This window comes from Lissotriton vulgaris, chromosome 1_1 (assembly GCF_964263255.1).
Source record: "Lissotriton vulgaris chromosome 1_1, aLisVul1.2, whole genome shotgun sequence".
NCBI lineage: Eukaryota > Metazoa > Chordata > Amphibia > Caudata > Salamandridae > Lissotriton > Lissotriton vulgaris.
Genome location: NC_141685.1, coordinates 766,706,588 through 766,726,597, shown reverse-complemented (window position 1 = coordinate 766,726,597; position 20,010 = coordinate 766,706,588). Strand labels below are relative to the sequence as shown.

The 20,010-nt window shown below is 39.2% G+C and overlaps 1 protein-coding gene across 2 annotated transcripts in view; it reads left to right on the top strand.

The window, feature by feature from the left end:
• LOC147747795 (dimethylaniline monooxygenase [N-oxide-forming] 2-like) overlaps window positions 1-20,010 on the top strand; it is a 311,008-nt gene that overhangs the window by 177,974 nt on the left and 113,024 nt on the right. For both annotated transcript variants that reach the window (XM_086955925.1, XM_086955917.1), the window contains exon 3: window positions 10,463-10,651. In XM_086955925.1, the coding sequence (XP_086812051.1) occupies window positions 10,463-10,651 (189 nt within the window). The remainder of the gene's footprint in view (window positions 1-10,462; window positions 10,652-20,010) is intronic.

Below are 20,010 nucleotides of genomic sequence, written 5' to 3'. Positions count from 1 at the left end.
AAAACAATAATTGATTATGTGAAAGGAAATGTACTCAATGTTTGAAATAACGCTAGCTAGCACAATGACTTACCTAAAGACCTGACGAAAAGTAATGATAATACTGGACTAAAAGAAAGTCCGAAGGATCCAATAGCTGGTAAAAAGATTGAACAAGCAGTGGAAATCCCATGTTCATCACAATCAATATCTTTAGAGGCCTCATTAGAAGTTAATTTAACCGAAAGACAGAGGAAAAAGAATGGAAAGCTAAAAATAAAGTCTAAAAAGCAACAAAAAATTTAATTATCTCAGAATTAGAGAGAACAAACAGAGGAAATGACCAAGAACAAACATCACACCACGTACAAGGTGTCAAAAAAACATTACTAGCAAAACCTTTCTATCCTTTGTTCAATTAAAAATTGTCTGAAGCACATGCAGACATAAAAAACAAAGTCATCAATGAACCAATAGATAACACAAAACAGGAAGATAAAGAAAACATTCAGCTCTCATGTATGTTTTATGCTGAAGAAAGTAATATAACGTTGCAAGGTAATGAAACGGTGAAAAGTAAATTAGCGCAATCAGAAACGAAAAGGTCAAAAAGAGAGAGTATAAGAGGTGCTCAAGAAAATACAGAATTGCCAGGAAACCAGAAGGAAAGTAATAGTCCACAGGATCTGGGAACCAAGAAAAGAAATCCACTTATACAACAAATAGAGCCTAAGGAGTTAGGTAAATACACTGGGAAACAAACTGAGTATGACCAAGAAAAGATGTGTTTCATCTACAACAAATTAAGATAAAAAATCTCTGGCCAAAAAGAGGGAGCAATACAGGTAATTTTTACACCACAATATAAATTGAGGGGTCACAATGATATCTTGAATCGAGGAAACATCCTAAAATTGTGCAAAGCAGTACCTGCATTGGAAAGAATTAGAAGTACTGACATTGAATCAAATGAATTCCTAGCAAGAGATAATAACAAATAAGAATCCACATTGGTAACCTGGACAACACCCACCGCTGCTGCTCTCATTATACAAAAATACATCCTTTTTCACGGCTGGGGAATAAAAGTAACAACCCCACCCCAACCCTCCTACTGTAGCCCATTTATCTCACTGAAAACACTAAATAAGAAGCAAAATAGACAAGATACTAATCAGACATACTCAATATTAAAAGCTCTGCTAGGTATGACAACTGGGCATGGTCTGAGAGCAATAGTTGAAAATAAAAGTGCAATTTGGCTCGTTGACTGCAGCCCTACATAATGTCAAGAAGAACTGACGAACTCCATTTGATGCTACTACAAGGGGGCTAACAACCCAAACTGAAAGGATTAGAATATGGTCCTGGAACATAAATGGCGCACAATCTAAGATTCAGAATTAGCAACTACCATCTGTGTCGGACAATTTTCAAATTGTCTGCTTACAAGAGACCTGGGGAATTGTGCCTTTAAAATTAGAAGGTTACAAGGGCCACTATTCGTTAGCTAAGAAAAAAAGCAAATATGGCAGATCTTGTTGGGGATTGGCTACTTTTATTTCAACTGAACTAAATATGGAGAGTGAGATGGATGCCCAAAGTTTAAAGGACTCTTTGTCAAAATATGTTACAAAGAACAAAAGATAATGACATCCCTTGTGATATTTAACGTATATATCCACCCTGACTCTAGTTCATGAAGAACAATGGTCAACTGCCTGATAACTATAATATTGCAGCAATTGGCAAATGACATCCATCCTAAACTCATCATCATGGGTGACTTTAACATGAACCTGTTTTGGTGTTACGTTAGAGATGCCGATGTTCAACAATAGAACTATCTTTGGTCAATTCCCAGCCTCCCGCTTACATTGGATATTAAGGGAGGTTAGAAAGAAAAAACTAGAAAGAGTGTTTTAAATGACTTAGAAACTATAGGTCTAAGGGTGCTAAACGGGCGATTTCAGCAAGACTCGCCACCTGCTTGGACGTATCGAGCAAGGGGCAATAAGTTCAGAATAGATTGAACAATAGTATCATTGGACTTATTTCACAAAAGTTCGTCTTACCGCATAGTCCGAACAGACAAGAGTGATCATAATCAACAAATAATAGAGAAAAACTTAAGGGGTATAAGGCATGAAAAATATATGACACTTCCGGCAGAAACAGCAATAGTAAATGATAAGAAACTCTATTGGACAGAAAATATGATTTATAGCCAGTGCACAAGCAATGGCAGAGACACATTTAGAAGGATATTTCTCTAATGCTATTAAAAAAGGTCCCTCTTTATGGAGACATTAATTTCCAGTCAGTCCCAAAGAGAAGGTCATAAAGGGCAGCTGAAAAGGAAATCACTGGCATTGGTTAAAATATCGGCTGAGTGTCATCTACTAAAAACAGAGCGTAATAGAACCCTAAGACTGGTAAAGAAGTACCCAGGCAATCGAATCCATTGTGAAAAACTTAAAAGATTAAGTACAGAAGTAAGAAATTGACCTGGAAGGACAAAATGCAAGCAAAACAAGAGATATGGGCAAAAGCTCTATATACATGTAAAAGGAGCAAATTAAGAGAATTCTGGGTACTAGTCAATAACTTAAACAGAGCTAGTAGGAAATCCACCTCTTCGACAGTCGCTGACACAGATTGGGTTACGTTTTAACACTTGCAACTGAATCGCGATCTAGGCACAGCTTTGAACCCATCATTGAGAGTACATATGGAACAGAGGAAAATAAGAATACCGAAATAACTATAAGGGAAAGTCAAGTCTGCAAACTTATTAAGAAACAGAGATCAATGGTGCCCCTGGTCCAAATGGGATTCCAGCTGGTTTCCACAAGGAGAAAGCATAATATTGGTCAAACTATTTAACACCAGTATTCAACCAAGCACTGCAAAAAAGGACCATCCCAGAGTCCTGGAAGGGTTCTATAATTTCACCTATTTATAAAAGTGGTGACTGGTCACTTCCGGCCAACTATAGATTAATCACGCTGCAAGACATTGAAGCAAAGCTTTTTGCATCAATTCTCCTCAAAGAGTTAATTGACTGGGCTACAGAGAAGCACTTAATCCCGCAGAATCAATGAGGTTTTGTACAAGGTCAAGGAACGGCAATGAATATTTTAATAATGGGAACATTAATTGAAAAATATAAAGTAAAAAAGCAGCCATTATATTTATGCTTTGTCGATTTTAAATCTGCTTTTGAGTGTGTGGATAGGCAAATTTTATGGAGGAAATTGTCTCTTACGGTATTAGTCCATGTCTTCTAAGAGCAATTCAACTATTTTATATGGAGACCTGGACTAGGATTTGTCTAGGCAATAGCTCAAGACTTTCTAGAAAAATTAAGACATCCTAAGGCTTAAAGCAAGGTTGTGTTTTAGCACCATATTTATTCAATTTATTTTTATCCGACCTTACAGTAGAATTGGACAATGAGGTAGCACACTCTCCGAAATTGGCGGATAAACAAATATCAAATTTATTATATGCTGACTATGCTGTCTTGCTCAGTCATACAATGATAGGGCTGCAGCAATTATTAAACAAAATATCAATGTATTCAATCCATACTAATATAATAAAGAGAGATCCCAAACATTTGAGGCGGGTAATCTCAGGAACCACAGCACCAATCACAACACCAAATACAGCGTTGGAAAGGGCAGTTGCAGCAGAAGGACATAGGCTATGCAGACGCCCACCATATACATTTAAAAGGTAAAAGAACCATGCCAGCAAAATTGTCCCTTGTGGGTGTGTCTGCGTTGTGCTGTGGGCGTGTGCTGGGGGCGTGACAAACGCTGGGGGCGTGTGGTACATTCCGCCCTTCTTGCATTGTCTCATATCGTGTGCGAATCCCACCCTGCTCCCTTTAAATACCCCTGCACCCCATATTCATAACCCACCCTTACTCCTTAAAATACCCAACACCCTTAAACACTAACCCATCTTAACCCTATAAATATACCCTGTACCCCAAAACCCAAACCTATCCCTAAACCCTAAAAATACCCCTGTACCCCAAAACCGAAACCTAGCCCTGAACCCTATAAATACCACTTTTCCCCAAAACACAAACCTACCCCTGAACCCTAAAATACCCCTGTACCCCAAAACCCAAACCTAGCCCTGAACCCTTAAAGTACTCCTGTACCCCAAATCCCAATCCTACCCCATAACCCTAAAAATACCCCTGTGCCGCAAAACCCAAACTTAGCCCTCAACCCTAAAAATAACCCTGCACCCCAAAACCCAAACCTACCCCTGAACCCAAAAATACCACTGTACCCAAAACACAAACCTAGCCCTGAACCCTAAAAATACCCCTGTACTCCAAAACCCAAACCTAGCCCTGAACCCTTAAAATACCCCTGTACCCCAAAACCCAAACCTACCCCTGAACCCTAAAAATACCCCTATACCCCAAAACCCAAACCTAGCCCTGAACACTAAAAATATCCCTGTACCCCAAAACCCATACCTATCCATAAACCCTAAAACTACCCCTGTACCCCATAACCCAAAACTATATCTGAACCCTTAAAATACCCAAACACCCCAAAACATATACCTCAGTACCCCAGAACATATACCTCTATACCCATACTTACCTTATCCAAACATTTTTAAAAACACATGCTTTTACCATACATGCATTTACAACGAATTTCGTTGTAAATGTATGCGTGGTAAAAGCATATAAAATGTAATGCCATGCGTTATAATGGCATTGCAGAGTCAAGGTACTTTTGTAATGAAAGTATGCGGAGTGTTGCTATGCGGAAAGAAAGTTGCGGAATAATGGGTGTTTACCCTCCCCCGGTAAGTACATTGGTGGCACGGCGGCCCACATCTCCAGCAACATACTCATATTTTTTCACCACCCATTTGAAAAATGCACAGGTCTCTCTCATTTATGGCCAGCATCGACATGCACTTTTAGACACACCTCCCGCCACAAGTTCTTGAATTGCGAACTTCAGAGCTGGGGAGTAACGTTCAAATCTCGGCATCAGCTCAACATCCTGTGATTCCAGGCAAATTGCTTTGTCTCCCTGTGCCTACCACAAATGAATGTGTTCTTCTGTAATGTAAATTGTGCTCATGCCATGCTGTCGAGTTTGCGCTATATAATATTGCAAGGAAAAATAAAGTAGGGAAACTCGAGTTCACACACTACTGAACACGCATTCTTTAGTGCATCAGCAGTGCACTGTGAATCGGAGCGTTTCACAGGCCTGTCACAGATAAGAAAGGCTATCAAAACGAAATCCTACGAAACAATATACTACTGGCTGGCAGCAATTCATTCCCGGACAACGTCGGGACGGGCTGCTAGTTGAGAATAAAATGATAATCAACAAAACAAAATCCAAAGTAATGGAAGTCAGCACCAGGATGTTTATCCGCAATAAACACAAATGGTATCTACAAAAATGGCAGCTAGAAAAATTGCAATGCTATAAATATCTTGTATACTGTTTGACAAGAATGGATCCTTTTGACACCATAAAACAGAGCTAAAAAAAAGAGTAAACTGTTTACAGGGGGCCTTTGCTTTCAATTCACGAGATTTGGGAAATGCCTTTAACCCCTCAAGCTTTTAAGAAAATAATTAAGAAATCATTAAAACATTTATCTCTTCTGAAAGATAAAGAATTGTTTACTAAGCGGTCGCATGCATGGATGATAGTCAATGAATATATGATGCTTAAAGTTCAGCTGTACTTAGAAATACCTTTGACAGTACAAACCAAAAATATATTTATGAAAGCAAGATTAGGCAACCTGCCAGGCTTAAAGCAGGTGATGCCTTGGCTGAGACCACCTACATCGACTCCCTGCAGGCTATGCAATGTATGGGAAGAAAATATCACACATTTGGTTTGCATATGTGCAGCAATGTCAGCTGAAAGAAAGAAATACCTGAAAAACTTCTTCATCAAAAAAGTTGTTCGCACATGTAGACATGCTATGGTAGTTTGTTTTAGTCCAATGGACATTCTAATGAATGCTAATGTTACCAAATGTTTGATACTTGCAAAATAGAAATTGGATGTCAGAGTGTTGAGTCTAGTATATCTGGAAATTTTGGATAGCTAGGGATGAATTCTGTATTATATAAGTACATTTGCTTATTAGTAATGAAATTATTATTGCTATTATCTATATCAAGTCTTTCCTATATGTTTTAAAAATAATGATAATTTTGTGGTATTATCTGGAAAAAAAATCTGATTAGGATTAATAAGAATTTAGGACTTATTTGAAATGTTGTATTGGGTGTGTATTAAAAATTGTTCTAATTGTAAGATTTCAACTAATCATACAATAAAATGTGACTTACTTGTCCTTTTTCTAATTCTCTTTACCTTTTTCTATCCCCCCACCTTTCTCTCTACTCCTTAGGTCTCTCTCTCTCTACCTCAGGTGACTCTATACCTCACCTGTGTCTTTTCTTCCATAAAACTGCTGCCGTGAGTAAACTAAGTGGGCTCTAAAAGGTCCCCAGATGTCTCAGGAAATGGGGATGCATGCAGGGGGGGGACATGATGTGCACCACTGTCTGCATGCATGCGCAGCTCCTTCATGGCATGGGCTTAACAGTCCATGCCATGCAGGAACTTGTGTTGGTATTCCCATTGTGGTACCTTTTATCAAAGGCACCGCCGTGGGAACACCAAAAGACCGCCCACCAAACACAGTGGAAACTCGGAATCTGGCAGGCAGCCGGCAGTTGAGTTTGGCGGTGCGGGCGGTGGCGTGCCACCCCGCACCACCAAACTCAGAATGAGGCCCTAAGTTTGAATAGTACCTTGTTGCGTATGACACCTTTATTCCGGTGTGACTGTTAGCAACACAACTTTGCATTTTTCAAGTTATAGGCTCTCACGTTACATTGTGAGAGATAAAATTACTGGCCAAGTGTGCTAAGTGCTGAAAATCCTGGCTTAGTAATGGGACTATTTCACAACTATTGACACTCTGGTGTCACTGAGGACTGATAAGGGCTGTGCAGAGTGAGGATGAAATGCAAGCTATTCGTGGTGCAACTCACTCTATTCAGCTATATCACCCGACCAGAGACATTTTGGTGCAGGACAATTTTACAATCAATCTCTTTCATTATAATTATTTACCACACTCTTTCCTTAAATGTACAGACTTTTGACAATATCTGGGATTTATTCACCCCCCCCCCCCTCCCTCCATCACCCATGCTCTTAGTCCTATCAGATGCTGGCAAATGTAATGATGATGTTCGTCATTAGCACTGTTTATGGGGCTGATTCTGGAATTCCTCTTTCCTTTCGACTCAAGATTATCGTGCTTCCATAATTTCATGATAGAACAACAACAATGGTTCGGGAACCAGTTCATTCGCACCAACTCAAAATGAGAAAAAAGAAGGTACCCACAACAGACTACTTTAAAATAAGAAAAAGGATTTTCTGTATTGAAAAATTATTACAAAAACATATATCCATATAGACAGGGACTAAATAATTGTGCTCATATTGTTACACATACAATACATCCATAATATATACAGTGTAAACCAAACAAAATGACAACATAATGAAAATTGTCAATATTAGGACAAGAACATAAAGCAATTAATTCTTAATACTAATCAGCCAGAGTGTCGTCAAAAGTGTTTTGACCTTTCGGATTAACAGGTCATCATCAGGATATAGGAAATTAATTTAAAGCAACCAAGGACACAATCTGAAAATAAGAATTATAATTCAAGTCAATACATGCGTGGGTCCCGAGCACATTCACATATAACATCTTAACTAGTTGGCACAGGGAAAATCCCCAACCACTGTACATAATAACCTCCAAAATATATCCAAAAAAAGAAAGATCCCATCACCAACACCTCTGTGATATCAATCCTGTGTTGAGGTGTCAACATGCACCAATGGGAAAATAATTTAGTCCTTATGAAGCAACCCCACCTTTCCAGTGTAGTACAACGTTGTTCCAAGCCACTACTTTAAAACATTGTATCCAGTATTCCTAAATTCAGGTTTACAAAATGTGCATGAAAAACGCTTTTGCGTTATCAATGTATTCAACATCCATAATCTGGATGAGTTTCATGATGTTTTCCCTTTGTTGCCATTGTTCTCTGTTTACACTGTATATATTATGCATGTCTTGTATGAGTAACAATGTGAGCACAATTATTTGGTCTATGTCTTTATGGTTGTATGTGTTTGTAAATAACTCTTCAATACAGAAAATCCTTTTTCTTAGTTTAAAGTAGTCTGTTGTGGGTACGTTCTCTTCTTTTTCTTTTTTCACCCTAAATTGGTAGGAATGAACAGGTTCTCAAACCATTTTTGCTTTACTAATATTTAGTGCCCCAGGTTCTGGATCGTAGGGCTGCCCCGTTAAGTGTAACTCCATAATTTCATGGACATAATATTGATATCCAAAATATCAACAACATACCTGCATATATGTCAGAATAGGTTTTCTTTACTTAACTTCACACATACCTTGACTATATATATCTAAATATTTTGCATGGAGCTTTAAAATGCCTGAGCAGACCTGCAGTTGACAGCCACGCCTTTGAGAAGGAGCTGGGGGCTCTGAAACCAGTCAGGCGTTATCGTTTTCAGGACTGCAATATCGCCCCCCCTCAGAATAAAGGTTCGGCTTGAACATCTGCTGCTGAGTGCGTCCTCGTGCTTTTGGACAACCTTTGGAAACATATATATATATATATATATATATATATATATATATATATATATATATATATATATATATATATATATATATATATATATATATATATATATATATATATATATATATATATATAATATTAAGGTATATGATGTGTCATTAAGAATTATTAATTATTACTCTGCATGCACTTATCTTCTTGAAGTTTTGGTCTTAGATATTTTGGCCACAATATTTGATATTTCGACATGCAACTCCCACTCTCGGGTGGGGATCTGCTACTGAGGTCCATCTGACTAGAAAAAATCAAAGCGTGTTTATTCACGAAGATCATTACTGCTGAAGCGCCCCCGTAGCCTGCTGTAAAGATGTCTTTAAATCAGGTTTCCACCTATATTGATGACCCAACAACTTACAAAATTTGCTGATAAATCCTTTTAAGTTTTGTTCTGTGTTAGTGGCTTGGGACCTAATTACGAACAACCACCACCACAGAAACCCTGAGCGTAGTATGCGTAGTGGTGCTACGGGAAGCTACGCAAAGTGGGCGCGAAACTACGCCCACCTACGCACTTCGCGTAGCTCCACTACGGGCCGCATGCCCCCCTCCCCTACATACCTAATTTTAGTAAATGGGCAAATAAAAATAAATAAAAGGCACTTACCATATCCGCTGCGTCCCGGGGCTCCCTCTGCTCGTTCACACTGCCGAGAAATGCACATGCGCAGGCGGCCGCGCATGCGCATTGGTTATCAAGACCGTGGCGTGAACGAGCAGAGGGAGCCCCGGGACGCAGCGGATAAGGTAAGTGCCTTGTATTTATTTTTATTTGACCCTTTACTAAAATTAGGTATGTTCGGGAGGGCGGGAGGGAGGCGGGTGGCGGGAAACTTCGCTACGCCCAAGGAGTGGGCGTAGTGTTGCCTGCTTCGCCTACTTTGCAAAGGGCGAAGTAGGCAACACTACGCCCACTTAGTGGGCGTAGTGAAGTCCTTCGCCCAGGGTTACACCACCCTGCGTGTCTGCCCACAGTATTCAGAGTGTGACTGTAAGACAGCCACGATACCTTCGGCTCTGCCGGGATCAAGGATCCCGCTGGGCTGGCGATCTGCAACCGGCATTAATAGGCTGGTGGTGCCCCAGCCGGCACTGTCAAGCATATTCGGAGCTGCCTTTTTTTTCACACTAGCGGTAAGCCTGCCATGAAAAGGGTTTCAGAGAGGCAGCGGCCCGTGCCGGATCTGGACCTAGGGATGCATATGGATGGGCACATGTTGTGCCACCCCCGTAATTGCACCCACGTTCCTGCATGGTATAGCATGCATGCCATAACATGCAGCAACATGCTGTAGGCACTGTAATGTGGCGGGCTGCATGTTAGGCTCTCCTAAGGGCTTTGGCGGTCCTCCAGCGTATGGCTCGGTGGAGATGTCGCTGGAGGATGGCCAAAGTCGTAATTAGTCTCTTTACGTATTGAAAATGCACAATTTTCCTCGTTTAAGTCTCAATGCTCCTTGTGAGAGAATATGATGAGGGCTTCACAGGTAGTTTTTGACCCACACCCCTTAACATTTTCTGACAAGCCTGCTTCCAAAATATGCATAACTTAGTTCAAGGTTCAGGACACATTGCTCATTGTCCAAGGCTCATGGCCTCCAGACATGTGTAGTATTGTGTATGTACAAATCTTCATCTACTGTTGAACGAGACACATACATTGACATACTTTGTTTCTTTTTACGGTTGATACAGGAGGAGGTGGAGGAAGGAATAACCAGCATCTACAAGTCCCTTGTGTCGAACACTTCCAAGGAGATGTCTTGCTACAGTGACTTCCCTATGCCTGATGACTTTCCTAATTACTTGCCCAACTCCAAGTTCCTGGAGTACTTCAAGCTTTATGCAGAGCACTTCGGCCTCATGAAACGCATAAGGCTCAGGGTGAGGAAATGCAACTTCTTCTGAAGATGTGAGGGACTTTCACCATGCCTTCTTGTGCATGTTTCTGAAAGTAAATCATAATTGTCTTTTTCTACTGAATACAGCACACCATTCTTGACCAGCATATGTTTCCTATTTATGTAAAATCCAATGTCATTGCCATTTTAAGAGCTGCTGTTTTTATGTCCTATCCAGCCAATTAGGAGTATTGCTTACTCTTCTAGTATTTTGAAATTATTAATATGCAATTAGAGATACAATAAAAAGTGCATTCGGATAGGATTTTTCATAGGGTAAAATGTGGTACTGGTCCATGCAGACCAATGAATTTATATGAATTAGGTGATGAGAAATGCCTTGCTTGCTGAGATCCATCCATTCATTCATCCATCTACGCACCCATCCATCCATCCCTCCATGTCTCCCCCCACAGCCTCCTCCCAACTTAGAATCACACTGAAATTCTACATTGCTATATAGTTTGACTGAAAGACTTCTTTACTGAGTAAACTCCTCATATTTATGAACCAAGATTTCTAATGTTTTGATTCAAAGAATTAAGACTAATCATCACAAACTGACCCGTATAAATTCTAAACTACTGGATCTCATGGCTCTCTTGTGTTTCAATTTTGTATTGAAATTTATAAATAGAAAAAATACATATATTATGATAACTGTATGTATTATCAAACAATAAATATATAAGAACATTGTTATATATAAGCATATAGTAAAAAAAATGGAATAATTAATCATATTATATAATGTAATAAATACATAAACATATAAGCGCAAGGACAAATATTTGGATTTATATTGAGGCCATAAAAAATGGAATTAATGGAAGGGGGGAAGAGAGAGGTAAGGAAAGGAGGGATCACAAAAGAAATCGGTAAGTGAAAAATCTACAAATTTGAAGCATAATACAATATGAGTATGTTCCAAGGAGAAAAAGACAATAGACAAAAGACAATGCGAATAGGTAAGAGGTGAATATACGAGTTAAGTAATTTCATTTAAGGTATGTATATATAAATGTATGAGAGGACATTCTAAAAGATAGATAAGATAAGATAAAGTAAGATAAAATATGATACGATACGATAAATACTTACCAAAACATAGATTCATTATGCTGATTCAAAGAAAGAAAAAAAAATATATAATAATATTCTGTGACTTAAACAAAATTAAATAAATTACATTATATTACAGGTATATGAATATTTTGTTACGGAACCAAGGGAGATGAGTTAGAAAAATGAAATACGAGATGAAGATGGAAAAAGAGAGTGAAATGGATAATATATAGAAATGTACGAACAATAAATGAAACAATAGGCATATTGTGGAGAATGTAAGTGTAAGCAGAGACACACATGCATAAATATTCATATTAAAAGATGTTGAATTACATGTAAAAGTTCTGGTGAATAGCTATTAAAAACAACAACAAATAGTACATAACCTATTCTGTGCTCAGGACGGCATAAATACAATGTGTTGAGATTTTTAACCACCAATAATAAATAGTGAATGAGAATAAGAGGAAATAGAAGGTAAATTACTGCGTAGAAGGGCCATTAGCGTTAGCATCAGTATTTGAAGCTAGAAAGGGTGACCATATTCGAAGAAAGAGATCGGCTTGATCCTGTATGTTGTATATCATACGTTCGTAGGAAGCTGTTTGGATCATGGCCACCATCCATGTTTCTTGTGATGGCGGTTGAGGCGATTTCCATTGCCGTAATATACAAATTTTGGCTGTAGCTATGGCTGTGTCTAAAAGTCGGGCTTGTGGCTTAGAAAGTGATTGTGATTGACGTGTATCATGCAGAAGAATGGTAGCATGCGAAAGTGGAATTTGTAGAGGCATAGTGGAACGCAAGGTTTTACCTACATAATTCCAAAGGGGTTGGATCACAGGACATCCACAGATGATATGAGAAATGTTACCAGACGTACTATCACATCTCCAGCAGTTAGAATGGGGAAGCAAGCCAGCTTTATGCAGTTTTGTTGGAGATCAGTGGCAATCATGTAAAATTTTGAATAAGCAAAATTTCAATCGTGCTTCACGAGCATCCTTATTGAGATTGTTAAGAATGTCAGACCATTCATCATCGGTATATTAGACAGATAATAAGGTTTGCCATTTAATATGTAGAGTTTGCGATAAGGGTTGAGAAAAAGATGCGAAGTAAGAGTTTGGTAGAATCCAGATGTAGCTCCTTTCAACTTACCCCTTAGTGTGGAGATATGTCACAATTGGCGAGTCAGGCAAGAGCCATGGTGGGGGTCATAGACTTCTTCGTAAGGATTGCCGTAACTGGTTATATTTTGACATTTGAATATCAGGCAAATGAAATTCTTCGTGCAGTTGGACAAATGATTTTATAGCACCATTTGAAAAAAGTTGATTTAAGGTGGAAACACCTGCTGATTTCCAAATAGGCCAAAAAATTGATTTTCTATTAATACGAATTGCAGAATTATTCCTTAATGGTGCTTTCCTATGGAGACGAGGATGTGAGCCCAGTAAGTAGTGTGCCCTTTGCCAAGCGGCGCGCATAGCCGACAAAATAGGATTAGTGGAGTCTCGGGGACGAGATTCAGAGCCATATAAAACAGAAAGACCTGTTTTTGTTAATGAAAGGTAGTGTTCAAGATGTACCCACTGTGGCACATCCGATGAATGTGGAAGCATATATGACATTTGAGAAAGTTGTAATGCGCATAATGTTCCACTGAAGGTAGACCTATTCCTCCGTAGGATCGATGCGCCTTTAGTTTTGAAGCTGAAAGACAGGGTTTGGCAGAGTTCCATATAAAAGATTTTATCTTAGAATCAATTGAACGTAACGTAGTTAAAGTGACCTGAATAGGGAGCATGCCGAGGACATAAAGAAAACGAGAAAGAGTAACCATTTTCACTGCTTGAACCCTGCCCCACATTGAGAGACCTAATGCCTTCCACTTTTCAAAATCACGTTGCATTTGAGCAATGAGGGGATTGAGATTATCCGCAACCATGCCCTCTAGACCTTTGTTCACTAGTATGCCCAAATATTTGAGATGAGAAGATTTCCATTGAAAAGAAAAACCTTGAATGGCCGCTATTGTGGTCCCGTTTGAGATGGGTAGCGCTTCACTTTTGTTCCAATTAATTTTGTACCCAGAAAAGGAGGAGAAGTCATCTATTATTTTTAACACAGATGGAAAAGAGGTGGAGAGATCTGTGAGCGTAAGAAGAATATCATCTGCGTAGAGATACATTTTGGATTCACCTGTCGGAAGAGAAATGCCCTTAATATAAGTAGATTGTCTTAAGGAGGCAGCTAACGGTTCCATGGCTAGAAGAAAGAGTAACGGGGAGAGGGGGCAACCCTGACGTGTACCTCGATTGATAGGGAATGGATCTGAGATAAAGCCCCCACAATTTACCTGTGCAGAGGGATTTTTGTATAACAAGTGTATTTTGTTTATGAATTGGCCTCCCAGGCCGAATTTTTGTAACACCCTAAAAAGATAGTCCCATTCAATCCGATCGAACGCCTTTGCCGCATCCAGCGACAAGGCCAAAGCGCCTTCAGGAAGATTCTTGGCATACCATAGTGTGTGGACAAGAGAGCACAGATGGTTCCTTGAGGAACGCCCCGGAACAAATCCTACTTGGGTACAGTATATGAGAGATGGGATAACCTTACGCAAGCGAGAGGCCAGAATGCTAGCCAGAATTTTAATGTCGCAATTCAATAAAGATATGGGCCGATAGCAACTACATAATAGAGGATCTTTACCAGTTTTAGGTAACCCAGCAATAATAGCTTTATTAGATATGAGACCCAAGGAGGCCTCATGCACTGCCTCTTGGAATGCGAGTAAAAGAGAGTCAAGCACATCAACTTCTGGCCAACGATAAAACTCTGCTTGAAAGCCATCTTCTCCTGGGGCCTTATGGTATGGTGAGCCAGCAACTGCACACGATATTTCGTCCCTGGTAATTTCACCTTCTAATAAGTTTCTACCGACATCTGACAAACAGGGTAAGGTTAAGTTTGAACGGAAAGAATCCAATTTGTCAGTGTCAAGTTGAGTTTCAGCAGTGTAAAGAGACTGATAATACTGGGCAAATTCGTTTACAATATCTTGGGGTTTAGTTAGGGTAACACCATTCATTGACTTAATGGCCGGTATAGCCATAGCTGTTTGCTGCTGACGTAGTTGGGCTGCCAATAATCTTCCTGTTTTTTCCCCCTGCTCATAATGTCGCCCTTTCATTCTATGTAGGGCGTATTCTGCCTTAGAGGTAAAAAGGTTGTTTAAAGCCATACGAGCTTTTTCAAATGATTTACGATGTGATATCGTTGGATTAAGTGTGTATAAGCGAGTGTAAGACACAATATCTTGCTCCAATTCTTTTTGCTTTTTAGCATTTTGTTTATTAAATTGAGCTGCATCTCTCATAAGCTGCCCACGGATAGTGGCTTTTGCCGCCGCCCAGAGAGTTCTGTTGGACTCAACGGACCCTTGATTGACTGACATAAAGTCTTGAAAATGGCATTGTAATGAAATTGTTATTTTTGGGTGCCCTGTAACGTTGAATGTTTAAACGCCAGGGTTTGCGACCAGGCTTAGATAAGCCAGTTTGTAAGGAAAGTAGAACTGGAGAATGATCAGAGATCGCTGCCTCCAGTATCTGAGAGTCCTGTGTTATTTGAACTACATTTTGGGAGATTAAAAAAGAGAGTGTGCCATGCGTAGGGGAAGTGAAGGTGTAGTCCTTATCCATCGGGTGAGAAAGTCGCCAATGGTCTACGAAACCATTATCTGTCACCACAACATCCATTAGAGCCCTATCTGCTGCATTTGCCTTATCTAGAGGGCCAGTTTTGTCTAGGACAGGGTCACGCACTAGGTTCCAATCTCCACCGATAAGAAACTGGGAAGCACCTATTTCAGTTAAAAGGCGGTTGAGTTGAAGGAGGAATGATCATTTTGCTCCAGTGGGAGTGTAAATGGAGCCAACGCATATGTGTGTTTCACCGATGCGAAGTTTGGCAAAGACATATCGGCCATCCGGATCTATCCAGGAGTTCAAGACTGTCACTGGTAAGGATTTACGGATAAGAATCGCAACTCCACATTTGCGAGTTGGTGTTGCATCTGGGTCCGTTCTCTTCTGCATGCTGCTGTGTATAACCCGACCTACCCAGTCTCTACGTAATTTTTCAGACTCTTTAGCGTCAAGGTGGGTTTCTTGGAGGAGAGCTATGTCCACATGCTTGGACTGTAAATAAGAGAGTGTGTTTTTTCTTTAAATATAATGTGTCAATCCGTGAACATTCCATGTTATTACCCGAAGAATGTGTGAAGTGGCCATGTCAGATAAGAATACGAAACAAAGGAGAGAAAGGAAAGAAAAAAATAAATAAATAAATACAAAATTAATAAATAATAACTACATAAAATTAAGGATAAAAAGAGACCTTGGACCGTAACAAAAATCAGGTAAATAATAAATGGATCAAATGGTATTGCTTATTGATGATGGACGAATATATGTGTGGAGATAGGTAGAGGTGTATGCAACAGATGGAGTAATATATACTATAAATGACAAAGGGAAAGGTAGGGAGGAAAGAGTGCCAAGTATAAAATGGCACAAGGGATCTCAGGACTTTTAACCACTCGTCTAAACACTAATGGACCTCCACCACGAGGAGGGGCCCCACCAGGAGAGTGAATCAGCGGTAGACAAATATAAATCCAAAGATGTCTTTAAAATGTTTATAATAGCAAGTATTCCTACAATTAATAAGAAATATAACAATAAATTGTAATACTGTAACATTGAAACCTATGACTGATTTATACAGAGAATATTTACCATATGAATGGGAGGAGATAAACAGTAAATTTGGTAGTAAAAAACAGTATTACTAACATTACTTAATCAATAAAAGGATAAACAAACAAAAAAAACGAATTAGTATATACCTATCAGCAATCATAAGGTTCTTGCAGTAAATGATAGATGCAGAATCAGGAGAATTATTATAATTCATATGAAGACGTATCGTAGTAATATTAAAGAACATATCATTATAATATAATTGCGAAACACATTGTTAAACCATTAGAGTATTATATTGAAAATAAAGAATAGAATAAAGATAAGGTAAGGAGAGAGGCGGAGTTGTAACCCTGTAGATAATTAAATAATATCTGAAGAATTAAAAGTTTGGGAGTATCAGCATGAAGAGTTGTAATAACCACAATCCTAGAGTGAATAGATAAATACCAAGAATATCAATCAGATACGTGTAAAAACAATGAGCTGGATAGACCCAGTATTTGAAGACAATATAGTTAATATAATAGATGTGATGAAACAAAAAGAAAAGAAAAAAGAGAGAAAAGAAAGGAAGAGCAATAAAGAACAGTCCAATAACTATATTACTCAGCAAACTGATGACGCTATATCTTCTTCTCCCCATTTATATCATGAGTTCATTAAGTTTGATCTAACACCTAGAAGAAAATGGGTGTGAAGACAGAGCTAAATCTGAACAAAAGTATAATAAAACATTAAATCATCTACATTCTGATTCAAATTAGATGTTAATACTCATCTGTCCGCAGGTAAGATAACAGCTTCAGTTCTTGTATGTTATGAGATCATTAAGAGTGGTCAGTTATTTAAAGATACAAGTATGAGCATAGGTTAATTTGATCAAATTTGTAGAGAAGTATTGAGTCATCCATATTCTACATTCGAAATGGATTTTAGTGGCGTTCGGGATTTATCCCTATGCTGTTCCTTAGTGAAGGAAGATACGGTTTGAAGAGCAGCATTCTTGTCCTCATGACCACAAATAGTCCTTTCAAAATCTCTGCCTCTCTGTCGAGGACTGCTGACATTACGTTGTGGATTGCTCGATGACCGAGGAAAAGAACCGTGATGTGACAGATCTGGAGCAGACTGCTGAGTTTCCATTTGTTGTGGTTTCCAATTGTCTAAAAAGATACGGAGGTCCTCAGGGTCATAGAAGTCTTTAAATATTCCATCCTTAGAAATTCGGAGACGAGCAGGATCAAATAGACCATATTTAATGTCTAGCTGACGTAATTGAGGTCTAAAAGAAAGGAAGGCCTTTCGTCTCTCGTTAGTGTCTCTGGAAAAATCAGCTGCAATACGAATTTCATACCCATTATGTGAGAATGGACCATGAGTACGTGCTGATATTAATATTTGCCTGGTCTGTTCATGCCTTAAAAAACAAGCGATGAGGGGACGTGAGTTTGTTGCAGATTTTTTACGTAATGGACCAATTCGATGTGCGCGTTGTATCTCCAGTGGAGGGTCAAAAGCAATGTCCATAATTTTTGGAAGGATATTTTGTAGAAATGTTCTAGCGTTTGAACTTTCAATCTTTTCCGGAAAACCAAAAAAGCGAACATTATCCCTCCTGCTTAGGGCTTCCAAATCTATTAACTTACTTCTTAAAAATAAAAGCTCCTGATCTCTGTTTTCTATTGAGTTTAGGCGAGTTTCTACATTCATTAGCCTGTGATCAAGCTCCTCTGTCTTGGCTTGAAATCCTGCAATGTCTGCTCGTATTGTTTTAGTCTCTGCTGTTAATGAGGAAATATTTGAATCCAAGCCTTCAAGTCTGCGACTGACCGCTGATATTTCTTGTAGGATGCGATCCATGGTTTGCCCTTGCATGGTGACGTTAGTTTGTATAGAATTGTCTATTGTCGAGGAAGAGCTGTTTTCAGTTGTATTTTGTGACTGCTTAAGTACATTCCAGAAAAGAGGCTGCTTAGAGGGTTTATTTCTATGTTTGGCAGTAGACATTTTTGTTTCTGCTAGTCTCTCAGAATCCCTCAGAAGTATCACCACTGTAAAGCTAATATTTTTCAAAATGTCGGATTAAAATGTGTTCTTGAAGCACCTCACAGCAGTCAACAAATAAGTGTGTGTGGTGAGCAGACTGAGGTGCATGAGAAAAAACCAGGAAGCTCAGATGTGACCAGTGGCACTTTGCAAGTGGGAAGCTGTGGAACTCCAGGCTCAAGTTTGTAGGCAGGCTGACAGGACCAGAGTCTCTCAGCATATAAGTTAAAAAGCAAGATGTATTAGAGAAAGGTAAGTACTGCACATATATCCACCAAAGAATCTAAAAGGCAGTCTGGGCATTTGTTCAGTTAAACTGTGTGCTGAACAACACTACAGCTTAATTTCATAGGGCAGCCGTACCAGCAACACATAAACTTCACAAAACCTTGTTGTAATTTAGTTAAGGCTTAAGAGGATATTTTCCAAAAATAGCATATGAACTGCTCCAATGACAATTATATTTCAGCTGGGATTGTTCATCACCATCTCTACCACCAAATAACCTCTGTCCACATACCAGGCACTTCACAGTGTAAAAATGCAAGCCTTGCTATACAATGTTGCAGACTGTGGCAGAATTCTCAGATTTTCCTCACAAAAGGATAACACCTTTGTTTACTATAATTAGGTAATTCAGCACCAAAAAACAGCCACATTTAATTCCTCAGAAGTAGGCAGACTTCAAACAAGTGATTACAGCTCTACCTGGCGAATAAACTGAAACTCTCTGGAGGTTCTAGACCTTCACGCAATGCGGAGAATCTACTGCTTGAACCTCCCACTCTCAAGAAGGAAAGAACGATGGCCCAATCATTTTCAGGCAACGCAGTGAGAATCTGGAACTCATTGCCGCCTCAGCTCCGGACCACCGCCTCCTCCCAGGCCTTTAAAAGGGACCTCAAAGCTCTCCTCCTCCAGAGACACCTCCAAAAGTAACTCTCTTCTGTCTGAAGGAAGATCTCCCACTACTGATAATTTCTACTTCTCATGTCCATGGAAGTGCCTTCCCAGTGTGTTCTTGCGGTTAGAGTGTTTGCCTTTTATTGCAGTATTATCCATGTACTTGTGTTTGGTACCCTCTTGCAACTTGCACTCACCACTTTGCCCCTGTAACACACGGTTTGCTTCCTCTCACAGGTTTTTTACCTTTGATACTTGCACAAGTGCCACTTTTGCCTACGTAATCGTTTGTTCTTGTGCTTGAGTGTGTAACATATATTGCAGTATTATACCACAAATTATACTCTATTTTCTCTTGTAGCCTGCACACTTGTCACTTTTCCCTCCTGTGCACTTTTTACTACCTCATGTATTTTTGGTAGCCCACATTTTTACTACCTCATGTATTTTGTTTGCTCACAAGTGTCAATTACCTTGTCTACCTCATGTATTTTTTGTTTCTCACAATTTTTACTACCTCATGTATTCTTGGTTGCTCACAATTATCACT